The sequence below is a fragment of the Hemiscyllium ocellatum genome, chromosome 34, assembly GCF_020745735.1.
Source record: "Hemiscyllium ocellatum isolate sHemOce1 chromosome 34, sHemOce1.pat.X.cur, whole genome shotgun sequence".
In the NCBI taxonomy this organism is placed as follows: Eukaryota; Metazoa; Chordata; class Chondrichthyes; order Orectolobiformes; family Hemiscylliidae; genus Hemiscyllium; species Hemiscyllium ocellatum.
Window position 1 is genome coordinate 15,948,491 of NC_083434.1, and position 16,939 is coordinate 15,965,429.

The 16,939-nt window shown below is 40.2% G+C and overlaps 1 protein-coding gene across 2 annotated transcripts in view; it reads left to right on the forward strand.

The window, feature by feature from the left end:
- The first annotated feature begins 703 nt into the window (after positions 1-703).
- The window catches only part of mrs2 (magnesium transporter MRS2), a 50,422-nt gene continuing 34,186 nt past the window's right edge, over positions 704-16,939 (forward strand). For both annotated transcript variants that reach the window (XM_060849980.1, XM_060849981.1), the window contains exons 1-6: positions 704-1,039; positions 5,954-6,027; positions 6,102-6,138; positions 7,383-7,495; positions 11,009-11,182; positions 13,663-13,793. In XM_060849980.1, coding sequence (XP_060705963.1) covers positions 829-1,039; positions 5,954-6,027; positions 6,102-6,138; positions 7,383-7,495; positions 11,009-11,182; positions 13,663-13,793 — 740 coding nt within the window. In that variant the 5' untranslated portion in view covers positions 704-828. The remainder of the gene's footprint in view (positions 1,040-5,953; positions 6,028-6,101; positions 6,139-7,382; positions 7,496-11,008; positions 11,183-13,662; positions 13,794-16,939) is intronic.

Consider the following 16,939-nt stretch of genomic DNA (forward strand, 5'->3'; position numbering starts at 1 on the left):
GGATGCTGGGATTGTATTCATTGGAGTTTAGAAGATTGATGGGAGACTTAATAGAAACTTTCAAGATAATACATGGCTTGGAAAGGGTGGAGGCTAGGAAATTGTTTCCGTTAGGCGAGGAGACTAGGACCCGTGGACACAGCCTTAGAATTAGAGGGGGTCAATTCAGAACAGAAATGCGGAGACATTTCTTCAGCCAGAGAGTGGTGGGCCTGTGGAATTCATTGCCGCAGAGTGCAGTGGAGGCCGGGACGCTAAATGTCTTCAAGGCAGAGGTTGATAGATTCTTGATGTCACGAGGAATTAAGGGCTACGGGGAGAACGCGGGTAATTGGAGTTGAAATGTCCATCAGCCATGATTGAATGGGCCGAATGGCCTTACTTCCACTCCTATGTCTTATGGTCTTATGGTGATGTTGTTGACTGACAACATTCTGCAAAGACAATACAACTGCGCATGCGGATATATCGGGCCGGCTCGGCCGCGCTTGCGCACATTGATACCCGTCAGTTTCCGGGGTTGATTCCCTGTATCTAATAGAATTGTTACACTTGCCACAGGATACATTGTAATGTAGAATTCTGCCTGGGTTTTTTTTGAACCTCGTTGTTGCTTTGTATTTTCTGTGATGTAGTAATAAGTTTTCCGGACAGCTGGTTTTTATTCGTATTTGCGAAAGTTACTTTAGGAGGTCACTTTTAATTTAAACACTTTGCGGCTGTTGCTGTTTTCTTCCGGGAGAGAACTTTCTGTCCTTCATTGCTGACACGATCACTTACTGGGTCTCAGTTATTCTTTGGCTGTGAGGGAATTCACATAAGGGTTAAATGGAGATCTGTGGTCTATCCAGGTGTTTGCTACGTTCTTTCAAAGAGCGAGTCAGTCTCAAATCCGGTCTCATTAATTTTTCATCTTTCAAATACGGTTCCACGTGTAGGATTTCAAAGCAGTGTGTGTATAAAACACGAACATCTGCACTACAGTGCGGATTGGAAATCCATCCCCAACAAATCTTCCAGGTCAGCTCAAGCAGGCACAGTGAGTATGCATTTCGGATGCCCAGATTTATTGAAGCTGTATTTGCACTCTAATTCGTCATAACAGTGAATCCGGGAAAGTTGAACACGTACACTTTGACTAGACTAATAATAATTGATGGGTTTTGGAAGTGAAGACACTTGCCCTGGAATTCTACATTAGCCAGAGAGATAGAGAGGTTGAAGCCGGAACAATGTTAAAAGAGGAAGAAGGGGAAAGTGATCAGCATTGATGTGGAAAATAAGTTGGTGATTAGTCAATCTTTGGTTGATTAGATATTACACGTCTCCTTGAACTTCCTTCTTGCTTTTCCCTTTTCATAATCTAACTTGGTTCAACTCAGCTGTCCCTTCGTAAAACCAAGCTCCCCATTGTGGGTAGTCCAGTGCACTCTTCCCAGCTGATGAGGTCAAAGTCAATCTTCTCCAAGTAGCTTTCAGGGTATTTTTGAAAAGTTTTCCTTGGCTGCCTTGTGATGTTTGACCCATGGTGAATTGGGAGTAGCATATGCACTATGTAAGTCCAGTTGCCCTGTCCAGTTGCTGCATGAGTATTCCACACTTGACCTTTTCAAAGAAACTTATCAAGGCTGCATGTGGATGATGATAAGACAAGCATCTTCCTGTAGCCAAAAAAGCCCCTCAAAATCTCCAAGTTTTATTGGGCTGTAGGCTACCCCTTGGAGGCAATTGATCATTTAGTGACGAGTTGTCTCAGTCAGGCATGATAGACGTGAAGACTCTACATATTATCAAGTGATATTATCCTACATATTATCCTACATATTCTCCTTTATCCTACATATTATCAAGTGAGTTGGCTCCTTTCGGAAGCTGCTCAGGTGACTCTTAACTAGCCGTTACCTACAAACATGCACAAAAGTTGCAGTCTACCAACCTCCTGACATTTCTGCTTGTGAAACATGGTGTCATATCGCTTACTTGTGAGAAAGCTGGAGACTTATCACAGGTGCTGCCTGTGGAGAATTCGCCATGTCACCTGGATGGGTCGCCATCAAACTAACACAATCATCTTGTAGGAGATGACCACAAACTACATACCATGATGGTGTGTTTTATTCTTGTTACTGTTCTGAAAAAATGCATAGTTTTCTAATAACTGTAAATCTGATAAGAGATTAGATTATATTAGATTCCCTACAGTGTGGAAACAGGCCCTTTGGCCCAACCAGTCCACACTGACCCTCTGAAAAGTAACCCACCCAGACCCATTTCCCTCTGACTAATGCATCTAACACTACGGGCAATTTAGCATAGCCAATTCACCTGAGCCGCACATCTTTGGACTGTGGGAGGGAACCGGAGCACCCAGAGGAAACCCGTGCAGAAACGGGGAGAATGTGCAAACTCCACACAGAAGGTCACCCGAGGCTGGAATTGGACCTCGGAATCTTGGAATGATTTGCATAGTATAGAGCAACACAGAACAAGGCCATTTGGTGCTCTGAAAATGTCACAATTTGTCCGACTGCTCTTTCTTCCCCACATCCTCAAAATTTTTTTCAATTTCAAATTTCCAGCCGATTACATGTATTTTTTAAAATTTACTGATGGGTTGTGGGTATTGCTGGCTGGCTGTCATTTATTACCTGTCTCTAGTTGCCCTCAGAGGTGACAGTGAGCCGCCCTCTTGAACCGCTGCAGTTCACATATTGTGGATTGACCCACAATGCCATTAAGGAGGGAAAGCCAGGATTTTGGCCTACTGACAGCGGATAAATGGCAATTTATTTCCAAGTCAGGATGAGGAATGGCTTGAGGGAAACTTGCAGGTGGTGGTGTCTCCATCTTTCTTGTGCCCTTGTTCTTCTAGAAGAAAATGGTCTTGGGTTTGGAAGGTGCTCTCCAAGGATCTTTGCTGAATTTTTGCAGTGCGACTTGTAGATGATACAGATAACTGCTACTGAGTGTTGGTGAGGAGGGAGTGGATATTTAAGGATATAGTGCCAATCAAGCGAGCTGCTTTGACTTGGATGGTGTCAAGTTTCTTGAACGTTGTTGGAGCTGCAGTCATCCAGGCAAGTGGGGTGTATTCCATCACCCTCCTTATTTGTGCTTTGAAAATGGTGGACAGACTTTGAGGAGTCAAGAAGTGAGCTCCTTGCTGCAACATTCCTAGCACCTGATCTGCTGTTGTAGCCACTGTATTTATGTGGCAGGTCCAGTGAGTTCCTGGTCGATGGCAACCCCCTGCCCCAGGATGTTGATAGTGGAGAATTCAGTGATGGTAATACCCTTGAATGTCAAAGGATGGTGATTGGATTGTCTCTTATTGGAGATGGTCACTGTGTGGCATGAATACTACTTGTCGCTTGTCAGCCCAAGACTGGATATTGTCCAGATCTTGTTGCATTCGAACATGGACTGTTTCAGTGTCTGAGGTGTCATGAATGGTGCTGAATATTGTGCACTCATCACCGAACATTCCCAAGTCTGAACTTCTGATGGAGAGAAGGTCATTGATGAAGCAGCTGAGGATAGTTAGGGCTAGGACACTGCCCTGAGGACGTCCTGCAGCTGAAATGACTGATCCCATACAACCCCGACCATCTTCCTATGTGCCAGGTATGAATCTAACCTGGAGAAGTTTACCTCCTTATACCCATTGGTTACAGTTTTATGATTTCGTGATGCCACACTTGATCAAATGCGGCCTTGATGTCAAGGGTTGTCACTCTGCCTCACATCTGGAATTCCACTCTTTTGTCTATGTTTAAACCAAAGCTGTAATGAGGTCAGGAGCTGAGTGGTCCTTGCAGAACCTAAACTTTGCATCACTCAGCAGGTTATTGCTGAAAAGGTGCTGCTTCAGAACACTGATGACACCTCGATCACTTTACTGATAATCTGAGAGTCAACTGACGGGGCAGTGATTGGCCGGGTTGGATTTATCATGCTTTTTGTGTAGAGGACGTACCTGGGTGATTTTCCACATTGTTGAGGACATGGCAGTGTTGTAACTGTACTGGTAGAGCTTGGCTAGGAAAGCAACACGTTCTGAAGCACAGGTCTTCAGTACTGTTGTTTGAATGTTGTCAAGGCTCATAGCCTTTACAGCATACAAGCTTGAATCTGCTGCTTCCATTCGTCCAGACAATGCTTTCCATAATGTATCATTTTTGAGGAAAAATGATGGCTCTTTCACCTATCGTTAGCACATGGATTGCATACCATTAGCACTCCCATTGGCTTTGCTTTGGTGCATCCTCATCATTTGTTTCCCTTGCTCCACCTCTCCCTTTGTCAATAGCACAAAATAAATAATTTTCCAGCCTCCTTCTGTTCCAAAGAAAGGTTCCTGGACTCAAAACATTAAACTGTGTTTCTCCCTCAAAACGTACTGTCAGACCTGTTGAGTTTTTCCAGCACTTTGTTTTTATTGCAACGTACTACTATTTCAGCATGACATCTTCTGTCAGAAAGCCTATTTAAGTGTAAGAACCAAACATCTGCTTTGTCAGCCCAACTACCTTTTTGAAAAAGACAAGGAAATTGGAATTATTGAAGATCTGCTGTTGACTTCACTGCAAGAACTGGCACTTGCTGAGCCTATAATTAAATAAATGGGGCAAGTTGCTTCATTTAAAGAATAGACCAAGGGGTATAAAAATTAGATGTTGGAAGAGGAAGGTTTTGAAAGCTGGTGGGTACTGGTATTGGTTGAAGTAATAAGTCAAATAGATTTAAAGAAGAAATGTTAGGATATTATGGGGATGATGCACCTTTAGCTTTGCGGTGAAACAGTCACTTGTTTTTCATTATTGGTACGTTGAACTTAAAAAGTAAGCATGGCTGAACTTAGGAACAGGAATAGATCATTTCACCTTCTGCTGTTCAGCTAGATCATGACTGAAATGATAGTGTGTCACTGCTTACTCATCAAATGTGACAGCTCCATAGTAAATATTGAATCAAGCTAGAGTTATTTACCCTCTTACTAGGGATAGTTTATCTCTGCACCACATGTTTTCGGTAACTTGTGCTCCATTTGATATCATCTCCACGCATGTGGTGTGTAACGTGTCTAAATTGTTGCAAGGCTGTATTCTGCACCACCTGCCATGCTAGAACGGATGTAATTTAACATTAGACATAGAAATAAATAATTAGCTTTCATGCATTTTCATGATCTTTAATGTTTCAAAACATTAAACATAAGGGCGGCACGGTGGCACAGTGGTTAGCACTGCTGCCTCACAGCGCCTGTAGACCCGGGTTCAATTCCCGACTCGGGCGACTGACTGTGTGGAGTTTGCACGTTCTCCCCGTGTCTGCGTGGGTTTCCTCCGGGTGCTCCGGTTTCCTCCCACAGTCACAAAGATGTGCAGGTCAGGTGAATTGGCCAAGCTAAATTGCCCATAGTGTTAGGTAAGGGGTAAATGTAGGGGTATGGGTGGGTTGCGCTTCGGCGGGTCGGTGTGGACTTGTTGGGCCGAAGGGCCTGTTTCCACACTGTAAGTCTAATCTAATTCAAAAAGTCTAATCTAAAAAAATTTCACAACGCATGAAATACACTTTTCAAATATGGTCAGTATTAGGATGTAAAATGACATGGCAGCCAATTTGCACACAATCAGATTAAGTGAACAAGTAAATTTTTAATGATGCTGAAAACCAATGGGATTGCACTAGAAAATCTGAACCTTTGTTTCAGATTTAAACAGCCCTAGGTGTCTCAGCCCAAGCATCTAACTTAATCCCTCCCCTCAGAAGGATCCCAGTCTTGCTGTTCCTATTTTCTGCACCAAATTTTTGATTTTTAATGACTTATGGGTAATTTTGTGTGAGCTAAATAATTTTTTGATTCTATGTTTTGTAGCAAACCAACATGTAGGTTGTACTGTTCTATATGAAAAGCAAGTCTTTAATATTTACATCTTTTCACTTTCTTCAGCAATTGGTTGGCGGTATTACAGTACAGATTCCTGTCAAACTACACTCGTCAGTGTGGTTCCAGTATTTTCTATAGTAAGTACAAATCTGTATTTATTTTTAAGTCACAGAAAATATTCAGGTACCACATAAAGAATTTTTTTTTACAGATGAGATATGATAGTGCTGGGAACGTAAGCTTCTTTGGTAAGTTGGCTTTCAACCATTTTATGTTTTCCAAAAATGTTTGGTGTTAGGAGAAATTATTTGTATCAATTTTATAAATCAGTGTTAATCTCAATCTCCTTGTGATGCCAATCACTCATTGCACAGACATCTTCTGAATTGCTTGTCTCATGTGTATCTTCAGTGACCCATTTAGATTAGATTCCCTACAGTGTGGAAATAGGCCCTTTGGCCCAACCAGTCCACACCGACCCTCTGAAGAGTAACCCACCCAGACCTATTTCCCTCTGACTAATGCACCTAACACTAAGGGCAATTTAGGATGGCCGATTCACCTGACCTGCACATCTTTGGACTGTGGAAGGAAACCGGATCACCTGGAGGAAACCCACGCAGACACTGGGAGATTGTGCAAACTCCACACAGACAGTTGCCTGAGGCAGGAATTAAACCCAGGTCCCTGGCGCTGTGAGGCAGCAGTGCTAACCACTGTGCCCATTTGCAAGAAACAAGCAGGTAGTTCTCATTTAATTTTAAATCCTATCATTTTAGATTGGGCATGCAATCTGATCTGTTTCAACAATACCTTGCATTTATGTAACACTTTAATGTAGAATAATGTCCCTTGCTGCTTTGCAGATGCATAATTTGGTATGAAATAAAAAAAACTTAATATTAAGATGGTTGGAAAATCTAAACAGTAGATGGATTTTAAGGAAGAGAGAGTAGGGGAATTTATGGAGAACTCCAAAAAGAGAGTATTTCATGCAGAAAAGTTGACTGTCTCCCATTGAATGTTTAACTACACTTTGAATTTCTTAAAGTCTATCAATTTAATTTTCATAAACAACAGGCATTGGGCCACTAGGGGTGACCAGTCATGGCCCTAAGCCATTTTACAAATTCTATCCTCTTACATCTGATTAATTGTTCGTATCCCATGTTTTTGCAGAGCTGATTCCATAGACAGCCGCTCAGAGCCTCACTCTGCGTGCGAAGAGTCAGTGTAACATATTGCAATTCATGTTATTGCTGCTGAATATTTAATTTGGCAAGTGCTTTAGCTGGCAGAATGAGTCTGCTTATAATTAAATACAGTGGCACCACCTCTAGTGTAAGAAAAGGGAGACACATTTGTTTTTTCTGAAAAGAAGTTGTAGGTGATAAACATTCTCAATTTATTACATAAACTGATTCAATGATAAAAAAAAAATCGCACAATACCAGGTTATGATTCAATGGTGACATGGCTTTTCTCGTCATAGAACGAAAGAAGACAGAACTGTACCAGGAACTTGGTCTTCAGGCTCGAGATTTAAGATTTCAACATTTAACAAGCATTAATACAAGGAATAATTGTATCATCCTAAGAATGGAGGTAAGAAGGCTCTTCAGTTGTGCTTCTAGATGTTTGTGTTGAAAATTTCTTTCTTTCATTGCGTTCTGAGGGTAAGCATAACAGAAGCATGACTGGCATTTCGAACCCACTCCTAGTTACTCTAGAAGAAGTGAACATTTTTACTTGAACTGCTGTAGTACATATAACGAAGGCACTCCCACAATGCTGTTAGGGAGTTCCACGATTTTGGAGCAGTGAAAATGAAGGAATGGCAATGTATGTCCAAATCAGGGTGATACATGACTTGAAGGTCATGGTGTTTCCATTTGTCTCTGTCCCTCGAAGAGGAAAAGACCCATTGGGACTGGAAGGAGTGTGCATCCGGTTAATGTCATTGTGCAACTGACTGGAAGAATAGAATTAAAAACAGTTGTGTACTGGAAAAACTCCAGCTTAGCACAGCTCTGGAGAAAAAATATAATGTTCTGGAAAAAGTCAAAAAGGGAAAGGGGGTGGTTAGCTTTGTTAATAAAGAAAAATATGTGTGGCAGTGAGTAATGATAGAAGTGCAAAACATCATGATGTGAAATCAATTTGGTGGAAATAAGGAATATAAGGGGAAAACGTCACAAGTGGAATTTGTCTATCGGCCTGTGAAGAATTGCTTCACTGTAGGACAAAGTATAAATCTAAAAACAATGCAGGTGTATAAGTAGGACATTAGTCATGGATGATTTTAATCTGCATATTGACTGGACAAATCAAATGGCAAAGGTAACAAGGAAGACAAATCTCCAGGGAGCATCAAGGATTGCTCTCCTTAAAGCAGTACATTGCAGAACCCGTCCAGGAGCAAACTATATTAGATCTCGTAAAATAGGAATAAATAAGAATTCTCATAGTTAAGGATCTTCTATGGGTTAGTGATCACAATATGGTAGAATTTCAAATTCAGTTTGAGGGAGACTACTTCGGGTCTCAAATCAGTGCTCTCATCTTAAATGGGAGTAATTACAGAATAAAGGATTATCTAAAGTTGGCTGAGAAGATAGACTAAGATGAAAGACAGTAGATGAACACTGGCAGTCATTTAAACAGATAGTTCATAAAACTTTTATGCCAGTCAAAAAGAAGGACTCTGTGAAAAGGGTGAACATCTATGATTAACAAAAATAGTCGAGGAGCATGTCCAATCAAAAACAATGGCATATAAAGTGGCGAAAACTAGTGGTCGGCTAGAGGACTGATAACGTTTCAGGAACCAGCAGTGGGAGACTGAAAAGCTAATAAGAAGAACAGAAAATTAAATTGTGAAAGTCAATTGGCAAGAATCACAATCAAAAAGCAAGAACTTCAGTGCATGTTTATAAAGACAAAAAGTAGCTAAAATGGGAGGACCCTTAGAGGCATCACTTTGCATAATTCACAGTGGAGGACACAATAAACATCCCAAAAATATCATGGAGGAATAATGGGAGGAAAGATCTTGTAACAGGGACAAGGGACAGAGTATTCATAACATTCCCAAATCTCGAGCTCCAGGGAACAACACACAAAGCTTCAATTCATGTCAAGCTAGTGTTTCACTTAAAATCAGTTAATCTTTCTACCAGCTTCTGTTCTTTCTCGCTCTGTCTCTCCCCTTGAACCCTTCGGTCAGTGAATGTAATTTACAGAAGAATGTTTTTCTTCTCTCTCACTCACATACACATCTTCCAACTTTCTTACTGTGTCCGTTTCAGCTTTTCTGTTTTCCTAGTCTATAAGGGGAGTGAGACATTCACATTCCAGAATAATCAAGATGATGGAGCTGAGCTTCAAAAGTTTAAATCTGCTCAGTATGATATACATGAAAACACAGCAGGATCATTCTATTGCGTGCATATTCCACTTAGCTTATTAAATTAAAAGTTCTTTTCCTATTGAGTATGAATTTTGTTAAGAGTCTTCGATATAACTAGAAATTTAGATATCTGACATCCAACTATGAAATATGTACAATCTTCCAGCCCTTGGTGTGAGGAGGAGGTACTGCCACTCATTCCACAAGTGAACAAATGTTATCATCTTATTTACACCGGTCCATTGACACTAAGAACAGATGTCTCCAATTCTTCTGAACAAATGGCACCCCACCGCCCATCGTGGTCAGGCACTTTCCTGCATATCCTGTTGCAAATGTGTCACATGTAAGGCTACAAGCTTTCTCAAGATATGTGTAAACTTACCAAAGTGTCCACACAATCAGTGCCACATTGATGGAATGAAATACTGACAGTAAACCACTGTGAATGGCACCTCCCCTTCAAATGTTTCACATCACAGGATTTGTCCTTGCATACTTGAGATTCAGCGTGCAAATAAAGCAGCTCTGAATTGCGGCCTTCCGCTGATCACTATGAATGAATTCAGTAAGGTCATGCCCAGGTGTCACTTTTGCATTAGCTTCTGATTATATTAGCTGACATGACAAGGAGCCAATGGCTGTGAACAATACAATGGTCATTGGATGAGGCTATAATTGGTAAACTATGTTCTTGGGCAATAGATGACCTGCTAATTAATCACAATTAGATTGCAGATAGGCAGAGTGGAAGCATGATAATTCCAGAGCATTTAGCAGGGCCTTGCATGAAAGCCATTTCCCTCTGTTCCCAAAAGAAATAAAGGTGTCCTCTGGAGAATTAGGGATGGACAATGAATGCTGGTCTAGCCAATGATGCCCACATCCTGTGAATGAATTTTTTTTAAAAAAAGGGGAAAGGTAACTTACACTCCCCACTATACGTGAGGCTACGGCCTATATTTTTGTAACTGTGCCATTGACTTCATGTCGAAGATGGCAAGGTATCTCCTTCATGCCTTTATAAGTGACTTCCATAATCTGCCTGGGTCTCAGGATGATTCTCTCTGCTCCCTCTCACTCCCACCCAAAAAAAAATCCTTGATGTTCCCTTTTGTGTTGTCTCTGGAGGCATTCCAGCTTTCCCTGCCCCACTCCTCCCAAGGTCCTGGAACTCGTATCCTCTCCTATGCTCTAAAATCCCTCCCTTCTATCTTGAATTACCACCTTTCACTGCAATCATTCGCTCAGTAACCCCAGTCACAGGCTGACAGCACTTAACTAAGCACAGTGTGAGTGACTGCTAAGAAGTGAAGCCAAGAGCAATAAGACGCACCCTGTTTCGATACATTAGACATGTATGTTTGTTCCATACACAAACCATCCTGGCAGAAGCATGTTAGTCTTAGGTGTCCCTGAACTCCAGGGTGAAGTCCTGAAGGGCTGAAGTGGTGTGAGAATTGGATTGCGAGCAACTATTGTTGACACGATGAGGCTGTTGTTATGCTGATTTCAACTTGCATAGATGAAGTCAGCTTAATGCCTCGTGCAAAAGATTGAATAAATTCTGAAATGGTTTTTGACTCAAATAAACTGAAGAAATATTAGAAATTAAACTTTAAATTTGTTTATATGCATATATTTAGTCAGTGTTATCCTTGCTAACAATTTTAAAGAAAGAATTGTGCATTTTGTTCTCTTTTTGACAGATAATAAAAGCTGTAATTACTCCAGAGCATCTCCTTATCCTTGATTATCGACAATCAAATCTGGAGCAGTGGCTTTTGAAGGATCTGGCAATGCAATTAGCTGGAGAAGGTCAACTTGTCACATACTCTTTGCCTTTTGAATTCAGAGCCATAGAAGCAATACTTCAGCACAGGGTTAGTGAAGTGGAAAATATTTATGTTACAGAAGCTTCAGAATTGATTGCTTTGAAATTAGTGTTCCTAAAAATGGAAACACGTGTCGTTGGGCCAGTAAAGTGTTTGAGAAAGTGATTTGTTTCACTACATTATCTAGCTTTGTGTAGAGCTAAGTACCTTTCTCCAACTACATAGTTAAATTTTTGGAAATGAATTATTTTCCCCCCTCAGCTTTGCAGTAAAGTTTTGTCCTTGATGTGTATATTTCATTCATTTATGGTATCATAGCCACAACTGAAATTTTAGTTACAAATTCTTCTTGCAGGTCAGTTACTGAATGCAATATATGATGTTTTTATGTGGATATTCACTGATAGTTAGATAAACATAAGTGAGTGATTTCCTTTTGCATTCTTTTCCTGTCAAGCCATCATAGATTTGCTCATAGTGACCTTAAACTATGGGAGATTTGAGAGTAAGGGTATTAAAGCCATGCTCTGGATTAGAGGTGCTGGAAAAGCACAGCAGTTCAGGCAGCATCTGAGGAGCAGGAAAATCGACGTTTCGGGCAAAAGCCCTTCATCAGATTCCTGTGCTTTTCCAGCACCACTAATCCAGAATCTGGTTTCCAGCATCTGCAGTCATTGTTTTTACCTATTAAAGCCATGCAGCTAGTCTGACTGTTTTCCACTCACTGGTTGATATAAATATCTGTTCTTCTTACAAAAAAAGTCCCACCTCAAATCAAATTCTTCCCACTTGATTATCTGTAAACATTTAACTTTAAATTCAAATGTACTGAGAGATGATAAATAAGTTATCGAAGGAAGTGGTAAAAAGAATGTTTACTTCTTATTATGCTAAATTTTGTTAGAATTCTAGAATGACTATTCTGTACAGACAGATAACAATCCTTGTTTAGGTTCTGCTTAATGGAATGATTATTTGTCCTCCCTAATGTTATAACATGATTTCCAAGCTGTCAGTTCTGAAAATCTAAATAGAGTCAAATTCTGAAATCTTTCTTAGTACAAGACTTTGTAATGTTAAAGGCTAATTTCAGGCAGCTTTACTGAAGAGTTGAGTGTGTGGTGCTGGACAAGCACAGCAGGTGACGCAGTATCTGAGGAGCAGGAGAATTCGTGCTTCAGTCCTGATGAAGAGCTTAGGCCCAAAGCATTGATTCTCCTGCTCCTCGAATGCTGCCTGACCTGCTGTGCTTTTCCAGCACCACACTCTCGACTCTGATCTCCAGCATCTGTAGTCCTCACTAGCTCTTCTTAAGATCTTTGTTGATCTCAAAATATATCTTAAAGTAGCCACGTGGAAATGGCAGAACAAGGGAATTCAAATTTTCAATGTTTGAATGAAAGTCTGTCAACTGAAAATCATTACAGCCAATTGCAGCCAAATGGGAGGATTTTATCAATCCCATGAATCATTCCTCCTTTACTAATGACAAAGCCCAGGAATATCATTCCTTGATGTGCTGCTGAATGACAGGCTCTTGGCCTCATTCTGTGTATCCTAGACTGGGGAAAAAAGCTGAGGAAAAAAAAAAATCAGAAATTAATTTGTATAACAGAATTTGTGGCCTTGAGCAAACAAGGTATTTTAAATATATCCTCACCTCCATGAATAAATATGCTCTTATCCTTCAGAACAAATGACTGAATTTACCATAAACTTTATCTATCAAAAAAAGTGGTGTATCTAGTATGTTTCACATTTCTTTTGTCTATCCTGCCAAATATTACCAAATTTTGATTTCATTGTTGTAGAAAAAACATAAATAATCAAATACAATTAATTGCAGCAAGCTAAAATTATTTTCAACTCTGATCTGTAGCATTGATATATATTTAAACATTGGATTAATATATTTAATGTTTATTTTGCAGTAATTAGAACTTATGTCATGAAAGAGCTTGGTTTTATTTGACCAGTGAAGTAATATTATACATATTACATGACATACTATCTTCCTTATAAACAGCACACTGTTGAGCTTACCATGCTACCTGACAAAGGAGCCACGCTGCAAAAGCCTGTACTTCCAAATAAGCCTATTGGACTATAGTCTGATGTCGTGTGATTTTTGAACATATCATGAGCAGCAGCACAAAGGATGCAATAAGAGAAACCTTAACTTTTAACTCTGACCCTCCCTTTAATACCATTCAATATGAATGTTTTCCTTTCCTGCATCAGAAGTCACCTTTCTTATTCAATTCCCTGGTTGTGATTGATTACCTTAACTCATTTATACCAAGATGACTGGATATACTGATTCTAGTTAGCACATTTGGAACTGCCCAACCAAGGACAATTCTATGTTCTAATTCACTGTCTTCTACAACAATCCAACTTTGTCTCCATTTACAATTTTGAGGAAATGTATTCTTAAGATTTTGTGTATTGTTTTAAATCTTAAGACAATAGAAATTCTTTGTGTAGAGTGTGCCCACGTTTCTGAAAATAACCTCTTCTGTCTCCAGATTAACTTTCTACAATCAAGACTAAATGAGTTACAGCCTCAGATATTAGAGACATTAGAAGCTCTTGTGGATCACAAACAGCTTTCAATTGATCGAAGCAATCTGCATGTGTTACTTCAAGCCAGTAAAAAGTAAGACTAAACCAATCACTATCCGAATAATTCATGAATGCAGCACTTTCCAAACACTTTCTTCACACTTAGATAGTGTTTCTTATGATATAAAGGTTATAAATACAAGATTAACAATTTATCTTTTACTGAATTGTTGTACACTGGAAGGGTTCCAACCATTTTCTTATCACCTATAAAGGATGTCTAGTTTCAGATTTACACAAATCACACCCAGCTCTACCTTTGTCTTTAAATGGTAATACTGCTTTTCCAATATCCCCCGCTTTTCGAACGTTGGTTTTAAGCCAATCTGCTTTTACAAGAGACCTACTTTAGTACCTGTTTTCGCTAACCGTAAGAGGAGTTTTGCTTTTACGAGGAAGCACGCACAGCGAGAGTGGTGCCACCAAGCGCCTTCCTTGGGAACTACTCTCAGCTTCTCCGCATCAAACCGCTATAGATTTGAACAGTGTCTGTGAACATCTGTGCTTTATCTCGATTTATTTTGTGCATCTGTTAGCAAGATGTGGTCTAAGGTATCCTGTGCTTCTCACCACCCCAACCTCTGACGGCCTTTACTATATGTTAGTGTTAGTTTAGGTTTTGTGTGTTATTTGGTATGATTTGGTAGGCTTTGTTTTGGGTCTGGGAATGTTCAAAGATTTTACCCATTTAAATTAATAGTTATTGCTTCTTCGCTTTGTGCCATTTCGGCTTATGAATGGTTTCATCGGAATGCTCTGCTTTTGGATAGCAGAGAACACCTGTATTCTGTGCTGAATGAAAGAGATATTTTCCAACCAAATTTTGCTTTTGCTTTCTATCCCTGCAGCAAATGCCATAGTCCAAACCACCCACTATCCCATTCTCGGCAACTGTCTGAGGATTAACCAGACTTGTTGCAATCTTTGTGTCGTATTTGACTTTGGAATAAACTTCCACTCCATCACTAATATTGAATTCTCATTCTTGTTGTCAAACCCTTCCCTGGTCTCCCACCTTCAATAGTTAGTTATGAAATAGTTGCAAAATCGTTATCCAGCATTCCCACTCCTAAACAAAGGAGAAGCTATCCCTCCAAAATCTTCCAGCTCTACAACCCTTCAGGAATCTCCAAACATTCTTCAATTTTGGTCTCTTGTGAATTCCTGAATAAAAGCAGCTCCAGGGTTGATGATGCCTTCAACTCTGCAGGGCCTCCCTATCTTGGAGTATCTTGGACTATCTTGGACTATCTCTTGGAGTACGCCTTTGGTCACCTTTCCCAAATCTCTTTTAAGTGATGCACTGTCAACTTTTTGTTTGCTAATGTTTCTATGAAAAGTCAACTATGCATGTTTTACTATAGTAAAGTTGCAATTATAAATGCAAGTTGTTTTTCTTCGAAATACCATGTGTATTTCAGGGCAAAAGAGCCTATTGGTTACCTGGGAATAAATTAATTTACAAAAAGCAATGTAAATGCAAGAAACAATTCCATATTATTTGAATTACATAATTATTTCACAGTATTTTCTGAATCTAAGCAATCCGGTTTTAAACTTCAGAGTCATTTAACTGAATCTTGAATTAGCGAGTTTGAGAAGATTTGTACCTCAGGTTGAGGTTCTGGATGTAGGTTTGCTTGTTGAGTTGGCAGGTTCGCTTTCAGCTTTCCAAACCTTCCAGTTCAGTGAGCAAACCCACATCCGGAATCTTGAATGAATGTAGCATCACGCTTCAACATTACCCTTCTCTGCTGTGATGTGAAAATACTGCTGTCAAAGTGAACTAAAAGATGGCTGAGAGCGTATATATATCTCCGATTGAAATTCCATTCAATCAAACAATTTAGAGATCTCTCATCTTAAATGTGCGCCATTGGATTACTGAAAGTACAGTTGTAAACCCAACTAATCGCATTGTGAAGCATAGTTCAACTGGTATAGAAACAACCTATTCACCTGAGAGTTTGCAGATCAAAGCATTGTCCATTGTCTGCCAAGTAAGGTCCTTGTGTGACCTTGGTGAAACTCTGTCTCCTGCCATTTTTGTTACTGCAGAAGCTGTCTGAACTGATGCACTTTCTGCTTTTATTTCCGATATTGTTTCAATATTAGTGTTTATTTTCTGATGATCTGGCCTGCATCTTTACATTGTCTGTTGTCCATGAATAAACTGTTTACTGGAAAAGGATTCACAGTTTGATTGATAACATTCAAAAGGTACTGGAGGTTTAGAACAGACAATGTGGCTGCATGTTTCAGACTACAAAGTTTGGCTAGGTGTTTAATAATAATAGTGAAGAAAACTAGCCTGCAGCAAGACATTAACAGGCTGGTCAGGAAGGCAGGTAAGTCACAAATGGAGTTAAATCTGGAAATGTGTGATGTAATTCGTATGGGGAAGGCTAACAAAGCCTTATGGGAAATACATAATAATTGGTAGAATGCTGAGAAATGTAGAGGAACAGAGGAAAATTGGGAGTGCATATCCACAAAGTCTGGAAGTAGCTGGACTGGTAAATATGGTTGGGGTGGGGGGGGGGGGGGGCGGTGAGGAGGAGGAGGAGGAGGAGGAGGAGGAGGATCACAATCACAAAGACGTACAGATGCCTTCCTAGCCAAGTCATCAAAAAGTAAAGGTAAAATCACCATAGTCCGACCAAACCATAGGTCTGCTCTATCATTAGAGAGATGACTTGCGATGAGTTTAAGATGAGAGGAGTGGTTGAGAACCAAAGCTCTCCATCATAACCTCATCAGGAGTGAGAATTGAACCTCCTTTTGGCATCAGACTGCATCATAAATCGGCCATCCAAACAACTGAGCTAACTGATCCCCTAAGAGCAGGAAAGCTATCCTGGAGCTATGGGAAAGAGTGAGGACTGCAGATGCTGGAGATCCAAGGAGCAGGAGAGTCGACGTTTCGGGCATGAGCCCTTCTTCAGGAAGGGCTCATGCCCGAAACGTCGACTCTCCTGCTCCTTGGATGCTGCCTGACCTGCTGCACATTTCCAGCACCACATTTTCGGCTATGCTGGAGCTATGCAAATATTATTTGAGCCACAGCTTTAGTTATATGTGGAGTTCTGGTTATTGCAGGATTGAAAAGATGTGATTACACTAAAGAAGGTATAGAGAAAACTTAAAAGGATGTTGCTTTCACCAGAGTATTTTAATAAT